At 45.2% G+C, this 22,437-nt stretch overlaps 3 protein-coding genes across 12 annotated transcripts in view; 1 reads left to right on the top strand and 2 right to left on the bottom strand.

Annotated features, from left to right (window-relative positions):
* Positions 1-28: 28 nt before the first annotated feature.
* On the bottom strand, positions 29-12,444 carry ATAT1 (alpha tubulin acetyltransferase 1). Of its 8 annotated transcripts, XM_077754971.1 has the most exons (13): positions 12,322-12,444; positions 11,840-11,900; positions 11,628-11,719; positions 11,448-11,508; positions 11,217-11,330; positions 10,920-11,021; positions 5,938-5,983; positions 5,750-5,818; positions 4,112-4,183; positions 3,697-3,940; positions 856-935; positions 721-763; positions 30-389 (listed from the first exon to the last, which is right to left on the bottom strand). In XM_077754971.1, the coding sequence occupies exons 1-13, from the start codon at positions 12,426-12,428 to the stop codon at positions 215-217; spliced, it is 1,266 nt and encodes a 421-aa protein (XP_077611097.1). In that variant the 5' UTR covers positions 12,429-12,444; the 3' UTR covers positions 30-214. The 8 variants fall into 8 exon arrangements, with proteins under 8 accessions (XP_077611095.1, XP_077611098.1, XP_077611096.1 ...); XM_077754969.1 differs by having other exon boundaries at positions 29-389; positions 721-935; XM_077754972.1 differs by lacking the exon at positions 12,322-12,444 and adding an exon at positions 12,151-12,309 and having other exon boundaries at positions 29-389; positions 721-935.
* Positions 12,445-12,946: 502 nt separating this feature from the next.
* MRPS18B (mitochondrial ribosomal protein S18B) lies at positions 12,947-19,303 on the bottom strand. Its single transcript, XM_077754983.1, has 7 exons — positions 19,193-19,303; positions 17,913-18,021; positions 17,698-17,795; positions 17,502-17,570; positions 16,108-16,174; positions 14,100-14,159; positions 12,947-13,528 (listed from the first exon to the last, which is right to left on the bottom strand). The coding sequence occupies exons 1-7, from the start codon at positions 19,268-19,270 to the stop codon at positions 13,233-13,235; spliced, it is 777 nt and encodes a 258-aa protein (XP_077611109.1). The 5' UTR covers positions 19,271-19,303; the 3' UTR covers positions 12,947-13,232.
* Positions 19,304-19,308: 5 nt separating this feature from the next.
* The window catches only part of PPP1R10 (protein phosphatase 1 regulatory subunit 10), a 19,978-nt gene continuing 16,849 nt past the window's right edge, over positions 19,309-22,437 (top strand). Inside the window, exons 1-2 of one of the 3 annotated variants that reach the window (XM_077754980.1) lie at positions 19,309-19,328; positions 20,129-20,649. The gene's annotated coding sequence lies outside the window, so the exon portion shown is untranslated. Of the gene's footprint in view, positions 19,329-19,751; positions 19,908-20,128; positions 21,144-22,437 lie in introns of those variants that run through there. The other 2 variants (XM_077754981.1, XM_077754979.1) reach the window with 2 other exon arrangements.

The following is a 22,437-nucleotide window of genomic DNA, read 5'->3' on the forward strand; positions in this document are numbered from 1 at the left end:
ATAACGACAATTTAGTTTTTTTAGTAGCTCCTGTGATAATACTTTTATTGCTCTGGTTAAAAATAAAATACAAATGACTTGGCACTGGTAAGAAAGCCTGTTGAATGAATGAAAGAATTAATGAATACATCCATCCATCCATTATGAGTGCAGGCTTTCGCTACCTCCTGTAGTGAGAAATTATACAGACTTTGAAAGTGAGAATGGGTTGCGGTCACCAAGGCCTTGTGCTGCGACGGTCCTGCAAGTTTCGAATGAACCTGGCGTTGAACATGTCCCCACCCATTGTCCAGGACTGAGCTGGTAGGGCCTGGGCCTGTGGAGGAACTGTGTGTTTGAGTTCCTCCCCAGACCCATCTTGTGACAAGACCTGCTCCTCGCTGGCACACCTGATAGGTGAGAGGGAGATGGAAAGTGGGTTAAACGGGTAGCAGAATGGCAATTAAGATCAAGGACTCTTCAAGGTCTGTCTGGCCCTGATGTAGAGGAGGACACATGATGGAGTATGAGGCTGAAACCGTTAGTGCTATGTCTAAATTTGAAACCCCTAGTGCAGAATGTAAGCACGAGTTGAACCTATGGGGTAAAGAGGGTTTAAGGATGTTAGGTAGAACAATTTGTGGGAGGAACTGGTGTTCAAAGGAGAAAGTAGCTGAGAGTGGTGTTAGGAAAGGAGTCAGAGGTGGTGGGAGGCTGGCAGAGGAAGGGCTCAGACCTCACCTATTCTCTGTTTCCTGTTCCCCCTGCTTCCATTCTTGGTTGCCTGTGGAAACACCAGGCATGTGCATGGGAAGGCTGGAGTAGGCAGTGAATATGGTCTACTTGATTTGAGGATAAGGAGGGATGAATACTTACCTGTATTGGGGGATGAGGAATTCAGTCCCCCATGGCGGCTGTAGCAGCAGCTTTGGGCTACCAGCCCTGGGGGAGCCCCCCTGTAGAAGAAATGGGAGATGATGGGGAAGAGGCTACAGGAAGAAAGATGAGTGGGTATGGAGGAGGAATTAGAATAGAGAAAGGAAAGGAATAGTACAGGAAAAGGCCAGAGGGGTAATTATCATTCCTATGGAGTTTTAGTCTAAGCCGTGCTTCAGAAAAGGGGAGGAAGCTCATTTTATACCCCAAGATTTTCTGGAGCAATCGTAGTTTGCTGTAGTCTTAGTTCTAGTTGAGGTAATGTGTTATTTTAAAAATAAGGCTAAATGTGATTCAAGTTAAGTCAGAAAACCAGAGTCACATATAAGCAAAAAAAAAATTTTGTTAGACCAGATGCCCTGGTATTTGATTACTTTAATTATAGGATATGCCAGACCAGAGGGAGATAAGGAGTGACAAGGCTTAATTTAAGAGGAAAAGGAATTGGGGGCGCCTGGGTGGCTTAGTCGGTTAAGCGTCCGACTTTCGCTTAGGTCATGATCTCGCGGTTCATGGGTTCGAGCCCCGCGTCAGGCTCTGTGCTGACTGCCAGCTCAGGAGCCTGGAGCCTGCTTCAGATTCTGTCTCTCCCTCTCTGTCTGACCCTCCCCTGCTCACGCTGTCTCTCTCTCTCTCCTAGAAATAAATAAAACATTAAAAAAAATTTAAAAAAAAAAAAAAAGAGGAAAAGGAATTGTATTGAGAGGTCCAAGGGTGAGAGAGAGAGCAGGAAACCAAAATGGGAAGAGGAATCCAGGGAAGAGTCCAGAGACAATGAGTAGGTCTTAAAGATGCTCACAAATCTTGACATCTCAGCAATGGCTGGCCTACACAAAAGGGTAGAGATCACTGGGGAGAGCTGAGGTTTCTGGAGGGAATGGGGAATAGATCCAGAAGCCTACACAGAGGGATCCAGTGACTACATGAACAGGAGACAGACTCTGCAGAAGATCCAGCAGATCTCAGAGATAAGGAATATGAGAGGGACAGAGGTCCAGAGATCCCAAGTAAAAAAACGGGTGACACACAAATGAGGCTGAGACCTGAAGTTTGGTTTTGTTGGGTTTTTTTTTTTACTTTTTTTTCATTGAAAATGTCCATTTAAAAAACACAAAAGAATGCAATTTTATTCAGACCAACACGGAAAAGGGGAAGGAAAAGGAGTGAGTTGGGAGAGAGGGAGATCCTGCTCCCAAGTACTGGGATGGGGGAACACATTTGGGAATAACCTTATCTACCACACATTCAGAAAGTAGGGAGGGGGAAGGATGTTACATACCCTGGGTATGGAGCAGGGAAGGTTCTTGCTATGGAAGAAAGAAAGGAAGTCCAGAGGAAGAGTTCCCCCATCATCTCAAGACAATCTCACAAGACAGGTATATATCAGCATCTAGTTACTGGGGAGAGATGTATACCAGAGGGGATCCCAGGAGCTAACAGATACTTGAGACTCAGGGCCTATTTTCTGAAACATGGCTAAGAGTGATCACAGGGTGCTCAATAGGATCTACTGCCAAGAAATAAACCCCCTCACAGAATCTGGATTTGGGGGAAGTGATGTTATCTTCACAGGTGTGGGGAGTCTTTAGAGCCTCAAAGGAGACATCAGCTTGGGAGTTCCCAATACATACACAGAACATGGGGAGATTTAGAGTTTGGCAATGTTGAGTGGATCCCTTTGGGGAGCTGGTAAGACCCTGTCCTATATCACTGAGCTGCTCTGAAGCAGAGCTCATTGGTTGGCGTCAGCAGGCTGTGAAGATAAGTGTGGCAGGCAGCACAAAGCAGTATTAGAGCCACCAATAACACTGTAGAAGGACTATGGGATTTATTCCATGGACATGACTCCTTAAAAGTTTCCCTGGCAGAGGAGGCCCTTCAACATTCTATGGTGTTCTAGAGTCTAACACAGCAAGCAAAAATGTGCTTCTCTGGATAATCAGTATGAACCACCCAACCAAAGGATCTGGGCAGCAAATCAGGCTGTCTGTGGGAGTGTTCAGAGCCCACTTAGGAAAGAAAGTGTGCTTTCTACAGTAAGAAAAGCTACAAAGTACTATGCCATGTAGGACCCTGACAACACTGTTGCCCAAGAAAGTAGAAGAGGGAATCCTATGAGCTCTGCCAGGTTCCACTGGAACCTGGGGACTACAATGGAAGAGTGGGTCTGGGGTTCTCAGGAGAGGGGGCTCTGCCCACCCCAGGTCTCCCAAGGAGGGGAAGGGTAGCTGTCAGTATCGACTCTCATCAGAGCGGGGAAGAGAGCTGAGGAAAGGTGTTATGGACAGGAGAAAGGGAAAGGGAAAATGGGGGAGAGAGAAACAGAAAGAGAAGTCAGAAGTGAAGAGAAAGCTAGGGGGAGCAATCAAGGAGATACCCACTCGGCCTGCTAGAATGGGCTCCTGCCATACAAAGCACTAACATGAGGCGAGTGGCTCCCCAAACTGTCACACTGCATCTTCCCAGTAAATATTAAACCAAGATTTCCCCGATTTGACTCTGTTCCCCCCACCCAATGGATCTGTGTTCTTCCTTCCTCCTGTCTCTCACTTTAAAACTAGAGTCCCTAAACTCCATATAAAGTACCATTCTGCTCCTTCATTTATTTCCATACCACTCCTACCACTCCATATCACTCTGTCCCAATATATTCTTATCAAAAGGTTTCAGACCACATGTCCTATTGCTTCATATCTCTGGTGGATTCAAACTGGCCTTTGCCATTTCTAACACCCTCTTTGACAGTTTTGAGTCTCCCTAATCCTCCGTAACTCCTATTACCTGGTGCGGCGACGCTGGGCTGGGCTGCCCCCAGGGTCAGTAGCAAGCAGAAGGCGGGCAGTAGGGTGTGGGGGGCAGAGGCGCAGAGAACGCAGCAACTCCTGCTCTGGCACAAAGGGGCGGAGGGGACCCCGTTCTGGTGAGTTTCCCAGGCGGCTGGAGCGGGGGGGTGGGTGGGCTGGAGGCGCAGCACGGCGAGGGGCCCTGTTTAGGGGCCAAGGAGGCTCCACAGCTACTTTCAGAACTGGCAAGAGGGAAAATACAGACCATGATAGAGAAGGAAAAAAAAAAAAAGAGGGAAGAGCATGATGACAGCAAAGATTCGGGTAGAAAAAAGAGAAATCAGCCTTTAGAGAGAACTAACCCTTCCCCTGGATTAAGGCCCCCAAGCCCAGCCACCCTAACCCAGTCTTACATTCTCGGTCACTGGAGGAGTATGGCTTAATGTCTCCTTCTGCTCTCTTGGGTGGCAGCTTTCTTGCTGGAGCTGTCAGTGGAGAAGACACAGGCAAAGCAAGCATTAGGAAACATACTTAGCACCCTTCCTCCCGGCCGCTACCCCCATGACCCCAAACCTCTACTCCCTAACACCGCAGTTCCTCCCAGGGAAGGAGAGTTCAGCTCCATCACAGAAGCAGCTCTGTGGCAATGCTTTCACATCAAGAGGGAATTCAGGGAAAATGCTGGAGCATTTTTGAGGGGAGCCACAAGGAGTAGGCCCAAAGTGCAGAGTTGGGGGAAAAGACCCAGGGGAAGATTCTGGGGCCTGGGAGATGCAGGAGAAGGGTGGCTAAGGGAGGTGAGCTCTTACTGTCAGTGGGTGCTGTCAGGCCCCCCTGGGATTCTGGGGCAGTAGAATGGTCCCAGCTGGGCCAACGAGGACCCCAGTTCCTCTAGATGAGATGGACAAAGCCCTTGGTTAATTAGGAATTGCTCTGGAGAGGCCAGGGGAGTTTGGGGTGGGGGCAGAACCTCTCCTCCTGGTGCAAAACTGGGACGACTTAAGTTTTTAGGAAAAACAAACAAAAGTGTGAGGAGAAAACAAAGACATCTGGGAGTTAGCGGAGTAAATGGGAAGCTAACATATTATCCAAAGCTCTGCTTCCTGTGCTCTTACTTTTCTATTTGTTCCCTCCCTTTCCCTCTCCAGAGGTTCTCTATCATGTGTGGCAAATGAGAGACTTCTCAACAAATCTACTTAGGCTTTATCTGTGCTCCCCTCCCCTGTGGAGCTTGGTCTTCACCGTCCTTGTTGATTCTCACTCCTTCTTACAGCCTGTAAGTCAGCAGGAGCCAAGATGGGGGAAGCCTTGGCAAGCAAAGCGACCCATGGATATGAATCGCCTCCCAGTGCCTGACACTAGTCAAAACTAGTAACTGGTAACAGACTGTTCTCTGGGTGGTTGCTACTCCCTTTCCTGACCATGGAGGAGGTGAGAGCTAGCCACAAAGCCAGCTCAGCAAGAGAGCACTTCTTTGCAAGCTGTGCTTCTCTACCTGTGGGAGGCAGCGAGGAAGAGGGAGGAGTGGGGCCTAAACTGGCAAGGAGCATGTGTGTATAATGGAATGGGGAGACTGGTCAGCATTTCAGTACCTCCTAGGTTTGGTTTCTCCAGATTAATTTCATTAGTTGGCTGGAAATAAATCCTGAGCATTATTTTTTTTAAACTAATATATATATTTAAACTTTGGACCATTCATGTCATTATTCTATGACTGGAAATGAAAGGGCTGACTACATTTGACTGACAGAAACCTAAGGGGTTTGCAAAGGAATGTGACTCTGGCCTATTTTGATGGACCTAAAGGAGCAAGAGACTCTATCAATACCAATCCTCAAACAGGGTCCCAGTGAACTCATTTGGTTAAAAATTCTAACAAACCTAAGATGCACTAAGCTCACAATGGAAAAGGAATATGGGTAACAATTGCTGGAGACTTCGGCTGCTTTAGAATTCTCCCAAATTGCCCACAATTGCACTCTGCTCCCTGTGGCCTCCAGAGGAACTAGCCACCATGGCCCTACACTTCTACGCATTCACTGCAGCTTTACCAGTGGGTGTAGGATCAACCACAGCAGCACGAGAATGTCGAGATGCTCTCAGGGAGGGAGCAGGGGGCCCTGTGAGGAAGGAAGCGGTGGTGCCCCTCAGTGAAGGGGCCAGTGGGATCAAGAATCCACCTCTTTCCTTCCCCTCGCCCCATCTACTTGGCCAACACACACAAGTTGAGAAAACTTACGGTGCTGATGGGCAAAGAAGCCTTCAAAGATCACAAAGTTGTTGACCTATAAGATGAAACAAGTGAAATATAGTTGTCCATTCAGCCATTCAGCACTACTTGGGTACAGAACTTGTCCAAAAACAAAACAAAACAGAACAAAAAGAACATAGCCAGCCTTCCTGTCCTTGTTGACAAGCTCAATCAAAAACTCATACCCTGATAAGCTGATCCTAAAAGTTGATATAGAATTATAAAAGACCTCAAATAGCCAAGACAATCTTGGAGGATTCACTTACTGATTTCAAAACTTTCTACAAGCTATGGTAATCTAAATGATATGGAAGAGGCCTAAAGATGGACAGAGAGACTAACGGAATGAATAGAGTCCAGAAATAAACCCATGTGTTTATGGTCAAATAATTTCCAACAAGGATGCCAAGATGATTTGATGGGGGAAAAAGCAGCTTTTCAACAAATGGTGCTTGGCATTCTGGAAAACATTATGGAGGTTCCTCAAAAAATTAAAAATAGAACTATACTATGATCCAGCAATTGCACCATTAGGTATTTACCTAAAGGATATAAAAATAGATTCAAAGGGGAACATGCACCTCGATGTTTATAGTAGCACTATCAACAAGAGTCCAACTATGTAAAGAGCCCAAGTATGTGTGTGTGTGTGTGTGTGTGTGTGTGTGTGTGTGTGTATAAAATGGTATATCTATAATGGAATATTAGCAAGCCATCAAAAAGGATGAAATCTTGCCATTGTAGCAATGTGGATGGAGCTCGAGTGTATTATGCTAAGTGAAATAAGTCAGAGAAAGACAAATACCATATGATTTTACTCATATATAGAATTTAAGAGACAAAACAAATGAACATATGAGAGTGGGGAACAAACCATAGAGATTCTTTCGCTTTTTAATTTTTTTCAAGCTTTATTTATTTTTTTTGAGAGAGAGAAAGTGTGCATGAGCAGGGGAGGGGAAGAGAGAGGGAGAGAGAATCCTAAGCAGGGTCTGTGCTGTCAGTGCTGGAACTCACAAACCCTGAGATCATGACTTAAGTCAAAATCAAGAGTCAGATACTTAACTGACTGAGCCACCCGGGTGCCCCAAGAGACCTTAAAGATAGATAACAAACTGAGGGTTGATGGAGGGAGGTGGATGGGGGATGAGCTAGATGGGTGATGATTATTAAGCAGGGTACTTGTTATGATGAACACCAGGCATTGTATGTAAGAGACGAATTGCTGAATTCTACTCCTGAAACCAATATTGCATTGTATGTTAACTAGAATTTATAAAAATTTGAAAAGAAAAAGACAAAACAAAAAATGGTGCTTGGACAACTGAATATTCACATGCAAGATAATGAATGTGGGCCTACACCTCACACTAGATGAAAATAACTTTAACTGGGTCAAAGATCTCAATTTATTTATTTTTTTTAAAGAACATATATTTATTTTTGAGAGACAGAGAGAGACAGACTATGAGCTGGGGAGAGGCAGACACAGAACCTGAAGTAGATTCCAGGCTCTGAGTTGTTAGCACAGAGCCCAATGCAGGGGTCGAACTCACAAATCGTGAGATCATGACCTGAGCCAAAGTTGGACACCTAACTGACTGAGCCACTCAGGTGTCTCATCAATTTATTTTTTAATTTTAAAGTTTGTTTATGTATGTATGTATGTAATCTCTGCCAGTCAGTTAAGCATCCAACTTCAGGTCAGGTCATGATCTCACAGTTCATGGGTTCGAGCCCCATGTTGAGATCTGTGCTGACAGGTCAGAGGCTAGAGCCTGCTTCGGATTTTGTGCCTCCCTCTCTCTCTCTGCCCCTCCCCTGCTCACATTTTGTGTGTGTGTGTCTCTCTCTCAAAAATAAACAAATGTTTAAAAAATTAAAAAATAAAAAAGAGTGGGCACTGGGTTCAAATTATTGCTCTGCCACTTATTAGCTGTGTAAACTTGGTCAAGCTGCTCATCTGTATGAACCCAAAATGGGGTCAATAAAGATACCCATCTCAAAGAGATGTACAAAGATCAACTAAGATGATGCATGTAGACAGCACACAGAGGTCATGAATCATTATTTACAATAATTAATTATACTCTATAATGCTTTGGTCTACAGGTTACTTGAGTATGCCCAATATGGTATCCTCCTTCCACCACTCTTCACTGCCTCTTAATGGAACAATGTATTAGGGCAGGGTATTCTAAATATAAATAGATCCTGCCTATCTCCTGCCTTGACCCTGTCTATTGGCCCACCCTCCTCCTCCACCAGTAAGCACATGCACAGCATTCCGCCACACCAAACAGCCTGTAGTACCCTAAAAGGTAGCTGAATACCTACCTCTTTTGCTTATGCTGGTTCCTCTATATGAAATGCACTTTAGCTTGCCCACTTCTGTCCCCATGACATTCACCTTTCAAGATTAAACTTAAGTCAAGCCTTCCTTTACCTGCTCCCCACCCCAAGGTAGCATTCACCACGTCTTTATGCCTTCCTCTGTAAGCACATCAATCAAATCATGTTAGTGGATTAGTTGTCCATGCTCCTATCCAAGGTTAACCTATCAACCTAATCCCAACCCTTCCTGCCCATTCAATGACATTGTTTCAGCAATTCTCCCCATATTCTGACATCACATTTTCTCTCTATGGAGTCATTCTTATACTGCTGGTTTTTCCAAATGAAAACAGTTAACACTCTCTTAATCCACTTTCCCCTCTAGCTCTTGCTCTATTTCTTTGTTCCCCTTAAAGCAGTATTTATGGCCTATTCTTGCCATCTCCACTTCTCAGTCTCCTTAAACCCAATTCATCCAGGCTTCCACCCACCACCACTACAAGAAAACCAATGGCCTCAGGCAACTCTAAATACAACAGTCACCTCTCAGGCCTCTTCTGACCTCACAAATCAGCTGCATTTGACTCTGTAAGCCATTTCTTCCTCTGGCAAAACATTTTCTTCACTGGCCTTCCAGATCACCCTACCTATAAATTTTCATCTACTTCACTAGTCACTCCTTGGTCACATGTGCTGGTTCTTCTCCTCCTCTGGTGATACCTCTTTAAAAAGTACCTAGGGCACCTGAGTTGAACATTGATTCTTGGTTTTAGCTCAGGTCATGATCTCATGGGTTCATGGGACCAAGCCCCATGGTGGGCTCTGTGCTGATAGCATGGAGCCTGCTAGGGATCTTGGGATTCTCTCTCCCTCTCTCTCTGCCCCTCCCCCATTCTCAGTTCTGTCTCTCTCAAAGTAAATAAACTTAAAAAAAAAAAAGTGCTCAAAGGCTCAAGTCCTTGAATCACTTTTCTTTTTATACTCACTCCTTGGTGAGTATAAAACCACTCCTATCTCATTGCTTTCAACACCCTATGTATGCTGAGACCTTTCTATTCCAAACCTCTTCTGTGGACTCCAGAGAATTACCCAATTGTCTACTCAACCTAGTTAATAAAATCAAAATGGGCTACTATTTGCCCCCAAAGCTGTTCCACGTACCATCTTGATTATGTAAACTTCATACGTCCAATGGCTCAGGCTGAGTTTGGGATCATCCTTAACTCCTTCTTTCTCATTCTCCACAGATCATTTATTAGGAAATCTTACTTAACTTCAAAATATTTAAAATTTGACCACCCTTTACCCTCTCTAATGCTACCATCGCGGTTTGAGTCACCACCATTTTTCATCAGGATTGTTGCTTCCTAACTGGTCTGCTTGCTTCTATTCTTTGCTCCACTATTGCTATTCTTAACAGCCAAAGTGGTCTGGTCAAATCAGATTGTATCATCTCTCTGCTCAAACTCTTTCGATGACTCTCTTTTTTTCACTTAGAGCAAAAGCCAAAACTTTTGCAATACCTCTAAGGTCTGAAATGTTCTTCCTTGCTGCTTGATCTACCACACTCCCCTTCACTTGTGCTGCTCTAGCCACACCATTCATTCATTCATTCATTCATTCAGGCACATTCCCTATCTCATGGACTTTGCACTAGCCATTCCTTCTGCCTGGACGTCCTTTCCAGATATTACCTGACTCGTATTCTCTCATCTTTTAAGTTACTGCTCAAATGGCACTTTCTCAGTGAGGCCTTCCTTGATGATCCCATTTAAATGTTTTAAAGTTTATTTATTTATTTTGCAAGAGAGAGTGAGCAGGGGAGGTGCATAGAGAGATGGAGATAGAGAGAATCCCAAGCAGCCAAATATGGAGCCCAACGCAGGGTATGAACTCACGAACCATTAGATCATGACCTGAGCCAAAACCAAGAATGGGATGCTTAACCAACTGAGCCACCCAGGCGCCCCTGATTATCCCATTTAAACTTGCAACCCCATGCACTCCCATCCCCACATGGTACTTGCAAGCCTTCTCAATGGCTCTCCTCTTTCCAGAGCACTTATCATCAATCATACTACACAGTCATGTTATGGTTGTCTCCCCAATGAGAACATAAACTGCACAAGGGCAGAGACTTTTATCTGTTTTGTTGAATAAAGTATTCCTAGTGTGCAAAAGTGTGAAATGCCCAATAAATATTTGTTAAATGGACAGCATTAGTATATTATATTGTATTTAATCATACACAAACCACCTTCCCTATATTAAGCTAAAACGCCCCCAAAACAAGGAATATATATTACTCTGGGCCTTAATAAATATGGACTAACTAAAGGCTTGTGTAAAAACGAGGTGAAAATGAGCTATGTTTGGGGCACAAACATAATACTGTATATATAGAACAGCCAAATGAAAAATCAAAATACATGAAAGTGAACAGCTGCACAATGAAAAATGGTACCATAAAAAATGGGGGGGGGCGTTTTAAGCTCTATGTAGAGCTTAGCTACATAGAAAGAATCCTATATATTGGGTAATAAGGAGTGCATGGAAGATGCCATTTCTTTGCCCCCCAATAATAAATAAATTCAATGGAAATGCTCAGTGAGGATCTACCCTCTGAAGCCTCTAACCTGTGGGACTGTGGTCTCCAAGTTGTAATGTTTATTCAGGAACTTAAGCAGCTTCTGTGAGGGTCGGTCAATGGCCAGTTGGTGTGGTTCCACCCGCTCCTTCTGCAAAGAACAGGAGACTCAGAGTAGAAGGCTGGGAGAAAGCATGCCAACAGGAACCCAGAAGCCTGGGAAGGGAATAGAAGGATATGGGAACATGGCAGGCAGGAGGGTGGAAGTCAGGGCGTTTGGAAGGGGTCAGGGCAAAGGGGTCTTTGATCTCTATTTTGGATGGACTGGTGAAAAGATAAATGACACCTGCAACATATAGTGGAAGAGTTCTCGTCCATGGCCATGGCGTTGAAGTGACTCATGGATGTAAAAGTCCAGAATGCAAAGTGGTTCTACTTCATTGTGAGCCTCACGATCATCCTAAAAGGTAAAGAACAAATATCTTTTATGACAGACATTGTTGCAGCCTCCCAACATTCAGCACTTTCATTCTCAAATGCCAAGACATGTGAATTCTCAGCTTCCAGTAACACTCACCAGTACAAAGAGTTTCTTGTATCCAACTTTGAGGAAGCCAATAATGGCTCCTTTTCCAGCCCTGCAGGATGGGAAGAGTAAAGAAACAAGCAAGTAACAGCTATCGGGAAAGTCAAAGAAGGGAGAAGGGCTGGGGTTGGAAGGAATAAAATATGGGATGGAAGGACATTTGGCACTTACGGTCGTGCTGAAGTGTCTTTGAGCACATACATAACATGGCGGTTACTCTGCATCCTTGATGCACTGGTGATGGGAGCAGGAAGATGCTGGGCCTGCGGTAAAGATGACGACAGACTTTCTGCAAGTCCATTCCCAAGGAGCTAGGCCTCCCTTATCTACTGGCTCCAGAGAGATCCCCCCGCCCTTTTCTCCATCTAAAGACTCCCCAGTACCTTGGCAGAAGCCTTGCCCAGTTCATCTACAATGGTCATAATTTGCTGTTGCAGGTCAATACTACAGAAAGGAAACAAAGAGTCAGATACTCACTAAATTAGGGTTCTGGGAACCTCGGCCACAACTTCAACCCAGGTTCAGCACTTAAGAGTCTCTGACTTTATCTTTCCAAACTGATTTTCCACCCCACCTTTCTGGAACCCAGACTTCTGCCACACCTCTTTTCAGTACAGTACACTCCCTCTTTCCTGAGGTTATTGTGGCAAGCCTAAAGGTTTTGGTTAGATCATGCCAAAGAATGAAAGATTACAGATGCAGGTGCCGATTAACTCCACCAGGTCTAGGGTCAAAGGTCGCCAGAAGGGCAAGCCAGGACAACAAAAGGCAGGGCCACTAGTCAGTGAAAAGGGGGCGTGGTGCCTGGATCATTTTTCAAGAGAAACCAGTAGAGAAGGGCGTTGGAGCGGGTTTGAAATGTCACCGGGCCGGCGTTGTGGTTCCGGGTCGCCGGGCTGGGGGTCGCAGGTGCTGGTCCAGCACCGTGATCCGCTCCGGGAGCAGGGCGTCCACATCGAACGAGAACTCCATGGCCCATTGTGCGTGGCCAGACCCACCCCGCGCTACGTCACTTCCGCCCCTCCCTAAAGGGGGGTGGAGGGGGAGGAAGTGCTTCTGGGAACCTTTATTTTCCGGAGGTGGAGGGGCTCAGGTACCGCCCCTAGGGGCAGTACCAGCGTCCTGGCAGCCGGCCCTGGAGAAGCTGTTCTTCCCCAGGCCAGTCAGTCCCTTAGCAACGCCTCTCCCCCACCCCCACAGACCACAGAGCAAGGGCCATAGCAACGCATTTTTTCCTAGCCTAAAGTCTCGTTTTCCAACCTTTAACATCCCCCGCCCCGTAAACAGCTAGGTATGCTGGGAACACTAACGCAGAACTGGGCACAGAAGGCCAGAAAGGAGATCATGACAGAATAGCCCAACTGCTCATTTCTGGTGGCTCCTGTTTCCAAGAGTCACTGGTTGGTCTGGCTCAAGCCTCACCACTCCTCTCCCCACAGCAGCACCCATTCCTCCCACACAAATGGCATTAATTTGAAACTCAGCCCAGAAACAGGAGATACAGCTTTATTGTGGAAAAGTTGAGTTAGCAGAAGTCTGAAGCAGTAACACAATGTTTAGCCTATCTATTTACAATATATAGGGGTTGGGGCTTCCCATACACATCTGTCCTGCCCTCCCTAAGCCTCAAATTTATGTATTCCCTTCAACAGCAATCATTTCTTTTCTTGGGCCCTGGGCCTGCCATTGGCCACAAACAGACACAACTCTCTAAAGTGAAATCCCATCATGCAATTTTTATGTACTATCTCTTAATCCCTTCCCGGTCTACAGCTCCTACAGAGTACTCTGGGGGCTCTCCTGCTCAGTGGAGGAGGTGTCAGCTGGGGTTGTGAGAGACACCTCGGGCATTGATTCAGGTGGGGGACCACTCTCTTCTAGGAGATGACTCTGATAGAGGCGTCGAAGGCGGGACAGCTCTCTCTCTGGTGGCTGTTTCCAGCTATACCATGGGTACCAGGGGTCGCCTGACACCAGGGTGGGGGCTGGTGGAGTAGCACTCACAGCTCCATGAGAAGTACTGAAGTCAAAGTCTCGAGGTTCAACCTGAGGAATGTGGTAACTGAGGAGACCTAAGGGATTAAAAAAAGAGAAGTGAAGGAAGGAAGCAAGGAGAGTAGTTCAGGTTAAGACAATAAGTAAAATGACATATAAAGGGAGGAAAGAACCAGAGAGCCACTAGGTACATTTATGCATGCTGTGCACTGCACAAAGGCAACTGGCCAAGGCGGCAATGTGGACTGACATACTTACTGCCTGGGCTTTTGCCTGCCAAGGTGTGCAGCCCTGCACCAGGGCTATAAGGGTGCATCTGCCCTAGCAGAGGCAATTTAATTTTTTTAAGTTTCTGCGAAGGTGTCTTGGAGCCCAGGGCCAGAGAGTTATACAAAGATCCTCTATGATCTATCTCCAGCATTGGGACCAGTAGTTAGGAAAGAGAAAGGAAAGAGGAAGAATAGGAAACAGGAAAAGGACAAAATAAAAGACTCAGGAGGGAAAAAGGGACAGTGGAGTGAAAAGATTTTTGGGAAGAGCATGTTGGGTGACACCTTCTCAGATAGGTAGCATTTATATCTGCCCTCCAGCCCTAAATCAACTTCTTTATAGCTAACAAAACTGCACTGTGCCCCTTCTCATGCTCACCATGATTCCTGGCTTTCTGGATGGCCTGGGTCAACTTCTTGTGTTGTTTCATACAGACCCCTGGAGGGAGAAAAAGAGATTACCTGGTGCTTGCTCTAAAAAGCACAGTACAAAAAGTATACAGCTACTTCTATATGGTGGTAAAGAGCTGGGTTTGAAAAGTTTGCTTTACCTAATAATCCCAGTTCCCTGACCTCTCAATGGGCCTCAGTTTTACCATCTATCCAATGGAAAAATCCCCCCTTTCTGAGAGCTGAGATGAAGACTTTTAGGAGCATCTAACCACCACAGAAAAGCCGTTTAATGGTAAAACCTCCATGACAGCAGAACACAATTCAAAGGCTAAGTGTGGTTAATTAAAGATTTGGATTGGACAATCCAGAGAATCAGTAAATCAAGGAAGAAAGGGGCATACTTGAGTGGCTCAATCTGTTAAGCATCTGACTTGATTTTGGCTCAGGTCATGTTCTCAGGTCTGTGAGATCAAGTCCCACATTAGGCTCTCCACTGAGCATGGAACCTGCTTGGGATTCTTTCTCTCCCTCCCTCTCTCTGTCCCTCCCCCGCTCACTCTCACTCTCTGAAAATAAACTTAAAGGTGTCCCAATCTGGAGAAGGTGATCTGAAAGAGTAGCAAAATAGTCCCTTTAACTTTCTATAGCTTGACTACAACACTCCTCTTTAAAACTCCCTGACAAACCAAACTCCACTGATCACGCTGCCATCCCCAAAATGGTGGATTCAGATTAGTTTTGCAAATTTATCTTGCTTTACAGCAAGGGTTGGCAAAATTTTTGTGGTAGGCCACATAAATTTTAGACTCTGCAGGTCCTACAGTCTCTGTCTCAGCTACCTAACTCTGCCCTTTTAGTTTGAAAGCAGTTGTGGATAATATGAAAATAAATGGACACAGCAGTGAGCCAGATCTGGCCTGTGACCATCGTTAAAGAAACAGATAGAACCTTGAATTGTTAGGATTACAATTCCAAATTTGGGAGAGCTAGAGCTAATTGGGTCATCGGTGTCAAAAAGAACTTTTATGCAGTCAATTTATCAGAGTTATCTCCAAGAAGAGAGTGGTCCCCTACCTGAGTTAATGCCTGAGGCGAAATGCCCCTTACAATCCCAGATGAAGCCTCCTCCACTGAGCAGGAGAGCCCCCAGAGTGCTCTGTAGGAGTTGTAGACCGGAAAGGGATTAAGAGATAGCGCCTAAAAATTGCATGATGGGATTTCCCTTTGAAAAATTTTTTAATGTTCATTTATTTAAAATTTTTTAATGTTTACTTATTTTTGAGAGACGAGAGACAGAGCATGAGCAGGGGACGGGCAGAAGAGAGAGACACACACACAGAATCCAAAGCAGGCTCCAGGCTCCGAGCTATGAGCACAGAGCCCGATGCGGGGCTCGAACCCACAAACTGCAAGGTCATGACCTGAGCCAAAGTCGGCCGCTTAACCAAGTCACCCAGGCGCCCCACTGTTCATATATTTTTGAGAGAGAGACAGAGCATGAGCACGGGAGATGCAGAGAAAGAGGGAGACACAGAATCCGAAGTAGGCTCCAGGCTCTGAGCTGTCAGCACAGAGCCCGATGCGGGGCTTGAACCCACAAACTGAGAGATCATGACCTGAGTGGAAGTCAGACACCCAACCAACTGAGCACCCAGGTGCCCCGGGATTTCCCCTTGGAGAGTTGTGTCTGTTTGTGGCCAATGACAATCAATTCTTAAAAAAGCAGAGACTCTACAGAAAAGAGATAATCACCATCACTTATCTTCTAAGAGCTATGTTTAGATAGTTTACTTACATTGGTACTTGCTTGTATCTTTTGTCCACACATAATTGCTTTAGCATGTGAGTATTTCCATTAAGGCAAGATTTCCAAGAACATTCAATCACACTTTTTATGCCATATGTAGGAACCACCAAATACCTGTTGTGTGACTGGATAAACAAGAGTGCTCCAAAGAAAAGCTATTCAGTGGTGACAGGGATGATGGGCTAACCTGTGTACGGAGCATGAAAGATGACACCCGTGTGGGCACAGACAAATTGTTCCAAGAGCTTCACATTCTGTGGGGGAAAGTGGTAGGGAAACATCAGAGACGACAGGGAGAGCACCAAGACCTTGAGAGACTGGAAGTGCACAATCCCTACACATGTGCCCAGACACCTTTAACTCCTCCGTGTCACTCCAGGTGTTACCCTCCGTCATGTCCCAGTTTTATCCCCATCACTTTGCTGAACACATTCTTGAAAACTCCAGAAAACGTTTCTCCTTTCTTGGCCTTCTAACCATTTCATGTGTACACTCTACATTCTGTCACTGAGACTCCCTTAGAATCCTTTCCTGCAGGGGTTAGGTTCTAAAATCAGCCTTTCATGCAAAAAATTTGGGGATAGTCAGTTGGCAATCCCTGAAATCATCAAGAAAATATGTGTTGTAATGCAATACTAATGTAACAACGGTATACTATACATAACATGTATTTACTAAGAACAATCTTACAGTTTTAATTACAGTAGAATGCCTCTCAGCCAGCAGGTCAATCACAGAAGATAACGTTCAAGGAAAAAAAGAGATAGATTTGGGGAGTAAAAGAGCAAGCAGAATCATGTGAACTGTTCAATCTGTAATCTTTGTCTCTCCCTTAGTCATGTAACGGATTCTACACTGTATACATCTGGTTATGTTCTCTTTTTATAACCAATTGTACACGTTTGAAATTGAGATGCTATCTATCTTGGGACTAACTTTTCCACAACTGTGTCAGAAGGGACCTGAGAGCAGTCTGCTTACTGATACAAAAATTCCCTCCTCCCCTGATGACCATTCAGCTTCTGCTCTAATACCTGCATTACAAGCTCGGAAGAGCATTTTTCCCATTATTATTTTTATATGGTTTTTGAACTCTTTAGGGAGCAAGTTCTGTCCTGGCAATAAAGGCTTTCTGAAAAATAATTAAGACTCTTATCTTGCTTCACGTATCTGCCCTCTAGCCCCAGTCTCAGCATGCCACCAAACAACAAAACAAAACAAATAAAAAAACAAAAACAAACAAGAAACACAGGAAAAAACTAGCCCAATCTACTTGCCAACAATTGTGATGGATATATATATATTAATGAACCTTTGGTTTTACTGTCCCATTAGAAATAGGCATTTTTCTGGCCTTACAATGTAGACTATAAATTTCACAGATAAGAGATGAAGCTTTTTAGTTTGATCCGCAATAAAGAACAAAAGGCTGAAGAAATTAATGTTTTTCTATTACTACAAAGTCAATGCAAAATGGACTACAGAGGTACTATATTATAAAGAAGAGTGGGACAACCGTGGTAATATCTCTGGCACTACAAAAAGGCTCCAAGTCCTCATTCTGAAGAAGATTCCTCTTACCCTAAAGTCGACATGCAGCTTGGGATCCCGGCAGATGGGGCAGGGATTCCCAGCAACTTTATCACCACGCTGTAGAGAGAAAAAAACTGGTAGGTGAAGATGTTCAAAGTCCTATGAGAAAAGTACTGCTGCCATTGTCATTATGGCCTCCATCCACACTATACATTCCATCTATGTAACACCTTCAGAAACTCACAATACAAGTCTTTCGAGTTCGCTGAGGGGGTATGCCACCTTTGTGGTTTCGACGGTAGTCAGCCCACACAGGGTGAGAACCATAGCGATTCTGGTATTCTGAAATGAAAGACCACACAAGTTATTCCTAGGGGACAGGGGGAAGTGATAATAGAAATGTCTCTGTCCATTTATTTCAGACTCCATGTGATCCTCCCCTTTCCCATTTAGAGGTACCTTCTGAGTCCAGATATTTCCAGGGTTCATTCTTATAAGCAGTAATGGGATCTATCGGGAAAGGACCTTCCTCAGGGGGGACTTTGGTGCAAAGAGTCTGGAGAGGAACCTATAAAAAGAGGGCAAAAAATGAGAAAAGAGTTCAAGAAAAGGACTGTATTGTTTCACTGCCCACATGTTAGCAGAAGGGGAATTCATGCCCACTGTACTTATGGAATAATGTAAGGATATACAGGGAAAGTAGCATTTTTGTTAACGTAAAATTGGTATCATCAATCACTCTTCCTATCTCTGAATGGATCCTGAAGGAAAGGCTAATGTGAGAGGGTAACTAGGTTAGGTGACTGGGAAGCAGTCGTATTTGAGAAGACACTTGCTTTTGACAATGTACTGAGTCTAGTGGAGAAAAAGGAAAAGAAAGGAAGAGGGAGGATGTCTAAGTTCTTGGAAGGAAAATGCCTGGCAGGGAGAGGATGCATATGACAGAGTCTCCAACCATTCTAATCGTGATTCATTAAATTGCCCAGTGTAATAAAATTTGAAGGTTTGAATGTTGATTCCATAAGTCAGAACAAACTTGAGTCCTAACGCTAGCTTTAAAGCTACCAGGGCTGTTATTAACTCCGTGGTGACTCCCGTCACCACTTCTCAGTCCCACCTTAGGGAGTGGCAGCTGTGCAAGCCTTCCTATCTCACCCTGCCCTACGAAGAACCTACCTTGCCCCATCAAGAACTTCCAATGTGGTGAGTACATGAGGATGGAGGAAAACCTCAGTCCAAAAAAGACTGAGTTAAGGTCTCATGCATGCTGATTTAAAAAATAATAACTAGTTTAGTGAGAGAAAGAGAGCTAAGAAACTGGTCCCCAGGTCGTGAGAAGCATCCTGGCATCACCGGGAGATAGAACAGCAGGTAGAACTTAGTCTCCCTGAACCCAAAGTCACTCCAGAGAATCACAGATTTAAACACCATACGCATACTTAAGAGCTGGCTGTGTACGACCAAGAGCCCCAATCCGTCACCTAGTTCTTTAGCCGAGACGGTAACTTGGGAGAAAAGGATAATACCCAACCCGGGCTCTTTACCCCGGGCTGGAGACTATAAAGCCGCGCGGCACCGAGGAGAGTGAGAAGGAAAGGGTGGTGGAAGCAGTGTTGCCCAGCCGGCCAAGGCGTAAGCACTTGGGAAGGTCTCCTCTCCTGGAGTCCCAGCGATGGAACGATAACCTAGAGAAACTATAACTAAGTTGCAGTTGTACAAAGTGTGCTCCAAGGAGTTACCTGAACCCTGTAGCCACCTCTAAAGGGCGAAATGCTAGGAAAGCGCCTCAGCAACGAACACGATATGGAGGCCGCCATCTTGACGTACGCCCAAAGCAAGAAAGGCGACTGCGCATGCTCCAAGAAACTGACTACGGTAGGCCAAGGGCGAGTCCGCAGTGCGGGAGGCGGCCCCTCCCTTGCGTCAGGACGGAAACGTAAAGGGGGGGCTGGGGGGGAGAAGCCAATTTCAACTGCGTCACAATTGAATTCGGCCTCAAAATTGAGTTTTTCCTGAACCAGTCACTACGACTGTTAGATCTCATACTTAGGGCTTGGGTTTTAAACAATTTTGAAAGGGATTTCGACCGACATCTTCTCAATGCGCATGCGCCGGCCCGGTTCTACCAACCAGGGTGAGAAATGTGCAGGAGGACGGAAGTGGTGGAAGGAGAGGAAAGGGAGGTGCTAGGCTCTCTGATCACGCGCTTGCCGGGGCTGGGGGGGCAGGAAGGAGGCGGAAGAAGGTCCCGAGGGGGAAGGGCTGAGCGACGGTGAAGGAAGGATAGCCAATCAGCTAGCGAGTTGTCTTTCGGGTTGGCCAATGAATTCACGCCCCGCACACAATGTCTCGCGACAAGGGCGTTTCACTAGCATGTTTGGGCGCGTTGGGCGGCGTCCTGGTATAAAAGACTCCGCCCGAGCCGGCAGCCGCCATTCTGAGGTTCGTTTAGAGGTAAGTTTGGCTGTGTGGTCGGTTGGAGGGTAAAGTTTTGTTGGGATCGTAGGCTTGGGGAGGGGTTTAAGGATGGGTTCTTTGGAGGACCATGGCTTATAAAAGGCGGCTGTGTTCGGGATTGAACCTGTATGTGATTGTAGACAAAACACTGGTACTTTGGGTGTTTAAAGCAACCCGTGTTGATTATATCTTTCTCCCTTCTGTTCCTTTTATCCTAGGTTTGCATTTTCTCGGAGAAAGACAGGCCGGCCACGAGGAAAAAAACAAGCCGCAGCAACATCTAAGCCCTTGAAAGGATCCTGAGAGGGGGGAAAGGGAAAACAGCAGCCACCAGCCCAACCACTTGTGTCTTCTGCCCTTTCCCACCTATCTTGCCCACCCCACCAGCCCACGCTGCATGGGACTTGAAATCTGTGGCCGAAGGACCGTCACCACATAACTTCAAAAATAATCAACCACCCACCCTTCCCAAACCCACCCAAATTCACTTATCCAGCGTTTACTTTTTTGAATCCACTCAGAACTTTTTTTTCTACGACCCCCCCTCCCTAAATGGAGTTGGGTGGGGGGAAAATGAATACTGAGTTGGCCTTCATTTTTTTAAGAGACTTTTTGATCCAATGAGACCCCCCAAATAATTGAGTTTTGGGTCCTGGTTGGTTGTTTTATTTTTTTCTCCAAAATTTGAGCCCCCTCCCCCCCTGAGCCCGAGGTGCTGACGTCGCAAAAAAATTGGATAGTAAGTGTCGAATTTTCCAAAACCAGCCTTGCAACAAGAAATCAACGTTTCCCGTTGTGAAACCAAAAATAATGAGAGGAAAATGAGACAATAGAACAAAATAGAGAATTGGAGAAGGACCAAGCCGGTCACTTAATCTCCATTAAAAGAGGGCCTTTGGTCTAAACAGTCTTGTTCTCTCTCCCCTGCCACCTACCTTCCTGTCCTGCTGCAGGCAAGGAAAGGGTGGAGGGAGGGCCAGCAAGTGAGGATTTTGATGGTTAACCCTTGGTAATCCAGCCAATTTCCAGACTGCCAAAGCCATAAGTGTGTGCTTTTTATAGGGAGGAATGGTTAACTTCCTCTTGTTAGCAGTCTTCAAAAGGGTTAATGAGCTCACATACAAAAGATGGTGGATCTTGTGGCCCAGAAGTCCCACTTCTTTGTGTGTGAGACAAGCAGGGCGCCTTTCAATTTGCCAGATTAATAAGCAATCTGTACATAAAGATTGCAGGGTAAGGAGTTGGGCAGAGAGAAATATAGCTGGCTATGACTTTAAATGATTGTTAAATCCTCTCAATTTTAATGTAATTTGCTTGGGATTTATTTGTGTGGTTAAAATAGGTGGCAATCTAGGAATAAAGATTGCAAGACACTTATTTCAGTACAAAATATAATCTTAGTGCCAGTACATACAAGATAACGGGGAGGTAAAGAATGTTTTTAATTGTTGCAGGTTGCGTAGGTTATTTAAGAGCAAAAAAGTGATTAACATTTTAACTTGATACGTTTTGGTGGGTGGGAATACAGTTTTAATAGGGGGTGGAAAGGTTGGGAAATGTGGAATTCAGGAGTATAATTTTAAAAGCCATTTAGTGCAATTGAATGCTAGCTTTCTAAAAGATTTGTGTCGTTAAAAGGAATTTTTTTCTTCCCTGCTTCAATATGGCGACTTTCCTTGTCCTTTTGTCTTCCAAGCGGCGTTGCAGGTTGTGTCTTGGCCCATTTTTCTCCTGTCCTCCCACCTCAACCCTATTTGTTGAGAGGGGTCCAAGTCCTCCCCCTTTCCCTTTATAGGGAGGATGGGGGTGCTCGATGGTAGCAGGTTGAACCTCAGTTGCAAATTCAATTCTTCCCTGCAGAAAAATGTTCTTTTAACTATTTTAATTGGTTTTATTTTCACAACTCTTACTCCAATTAGGTTAAAGACCATTCAGGGTGGGTGACTGGTTTGGGGTATTTACTGAAAAGGGATGTTTTTTTAATGTAACTCGCTGCCGGCAGAGCCGTGATAGCATTTTTAAGTTTTCTTCTCCATTACAAAATGGCGTCGTCCCTGCTTCTTTGTTGTTTTTTCTCCCCCTTTTGCCATCCAGAGCTTAGGGCCGCCCTAGAAACTTGGTCAAGGGGGAGGAGCAGCATGGAAAGGTGATGTAATCAGCTTTCTTCCTCTCCACCCTCTTGAAACTCCACCCCTGAGCAGATGCTTTCTGGACTCCCTGTGCACGCTGCTGCTAGACAGAAAAAGACATTTTCTGTATTTTCTTTAGAGTATCTTTTATATTCTTGAAAGAAAAAAGCTTATAGGGCTTAGGTCTTGAAGTTGTTCATCTCCTGGGCAGTTCTAGTGTTTATATTTAACAACCAAAGCTTGTTGCTTTTATTTTCACCTTCCTTCACGCATCACAACAGCTTGGAAGTTTTCCCGGCTTCAGTTGCCAGGGGTGGATACCAGTCAAACCAACTATATTTTAAGACTGGGAGCCTTCTGGTGGTTTGTGTGTGTGTGTGTGTGTGTGTGTGTGTGTG

This window comes from Crocuta crocuta, unplaced genomic scaffold (assembly GCF_008692635.1).
Source record: "Crocuta crocuta isolate KB4526 unplaced genomic scaffold, BGI_CrCroc_1.0 scaffold242, whole genome shotgun sequence".
Classification (NCBI taxonomy): Eukaryota; Metazoa; Chordata; class Mammalia; order Carnivora; family Hyaenidae; genus Crocuta; species Crocuta crocuta.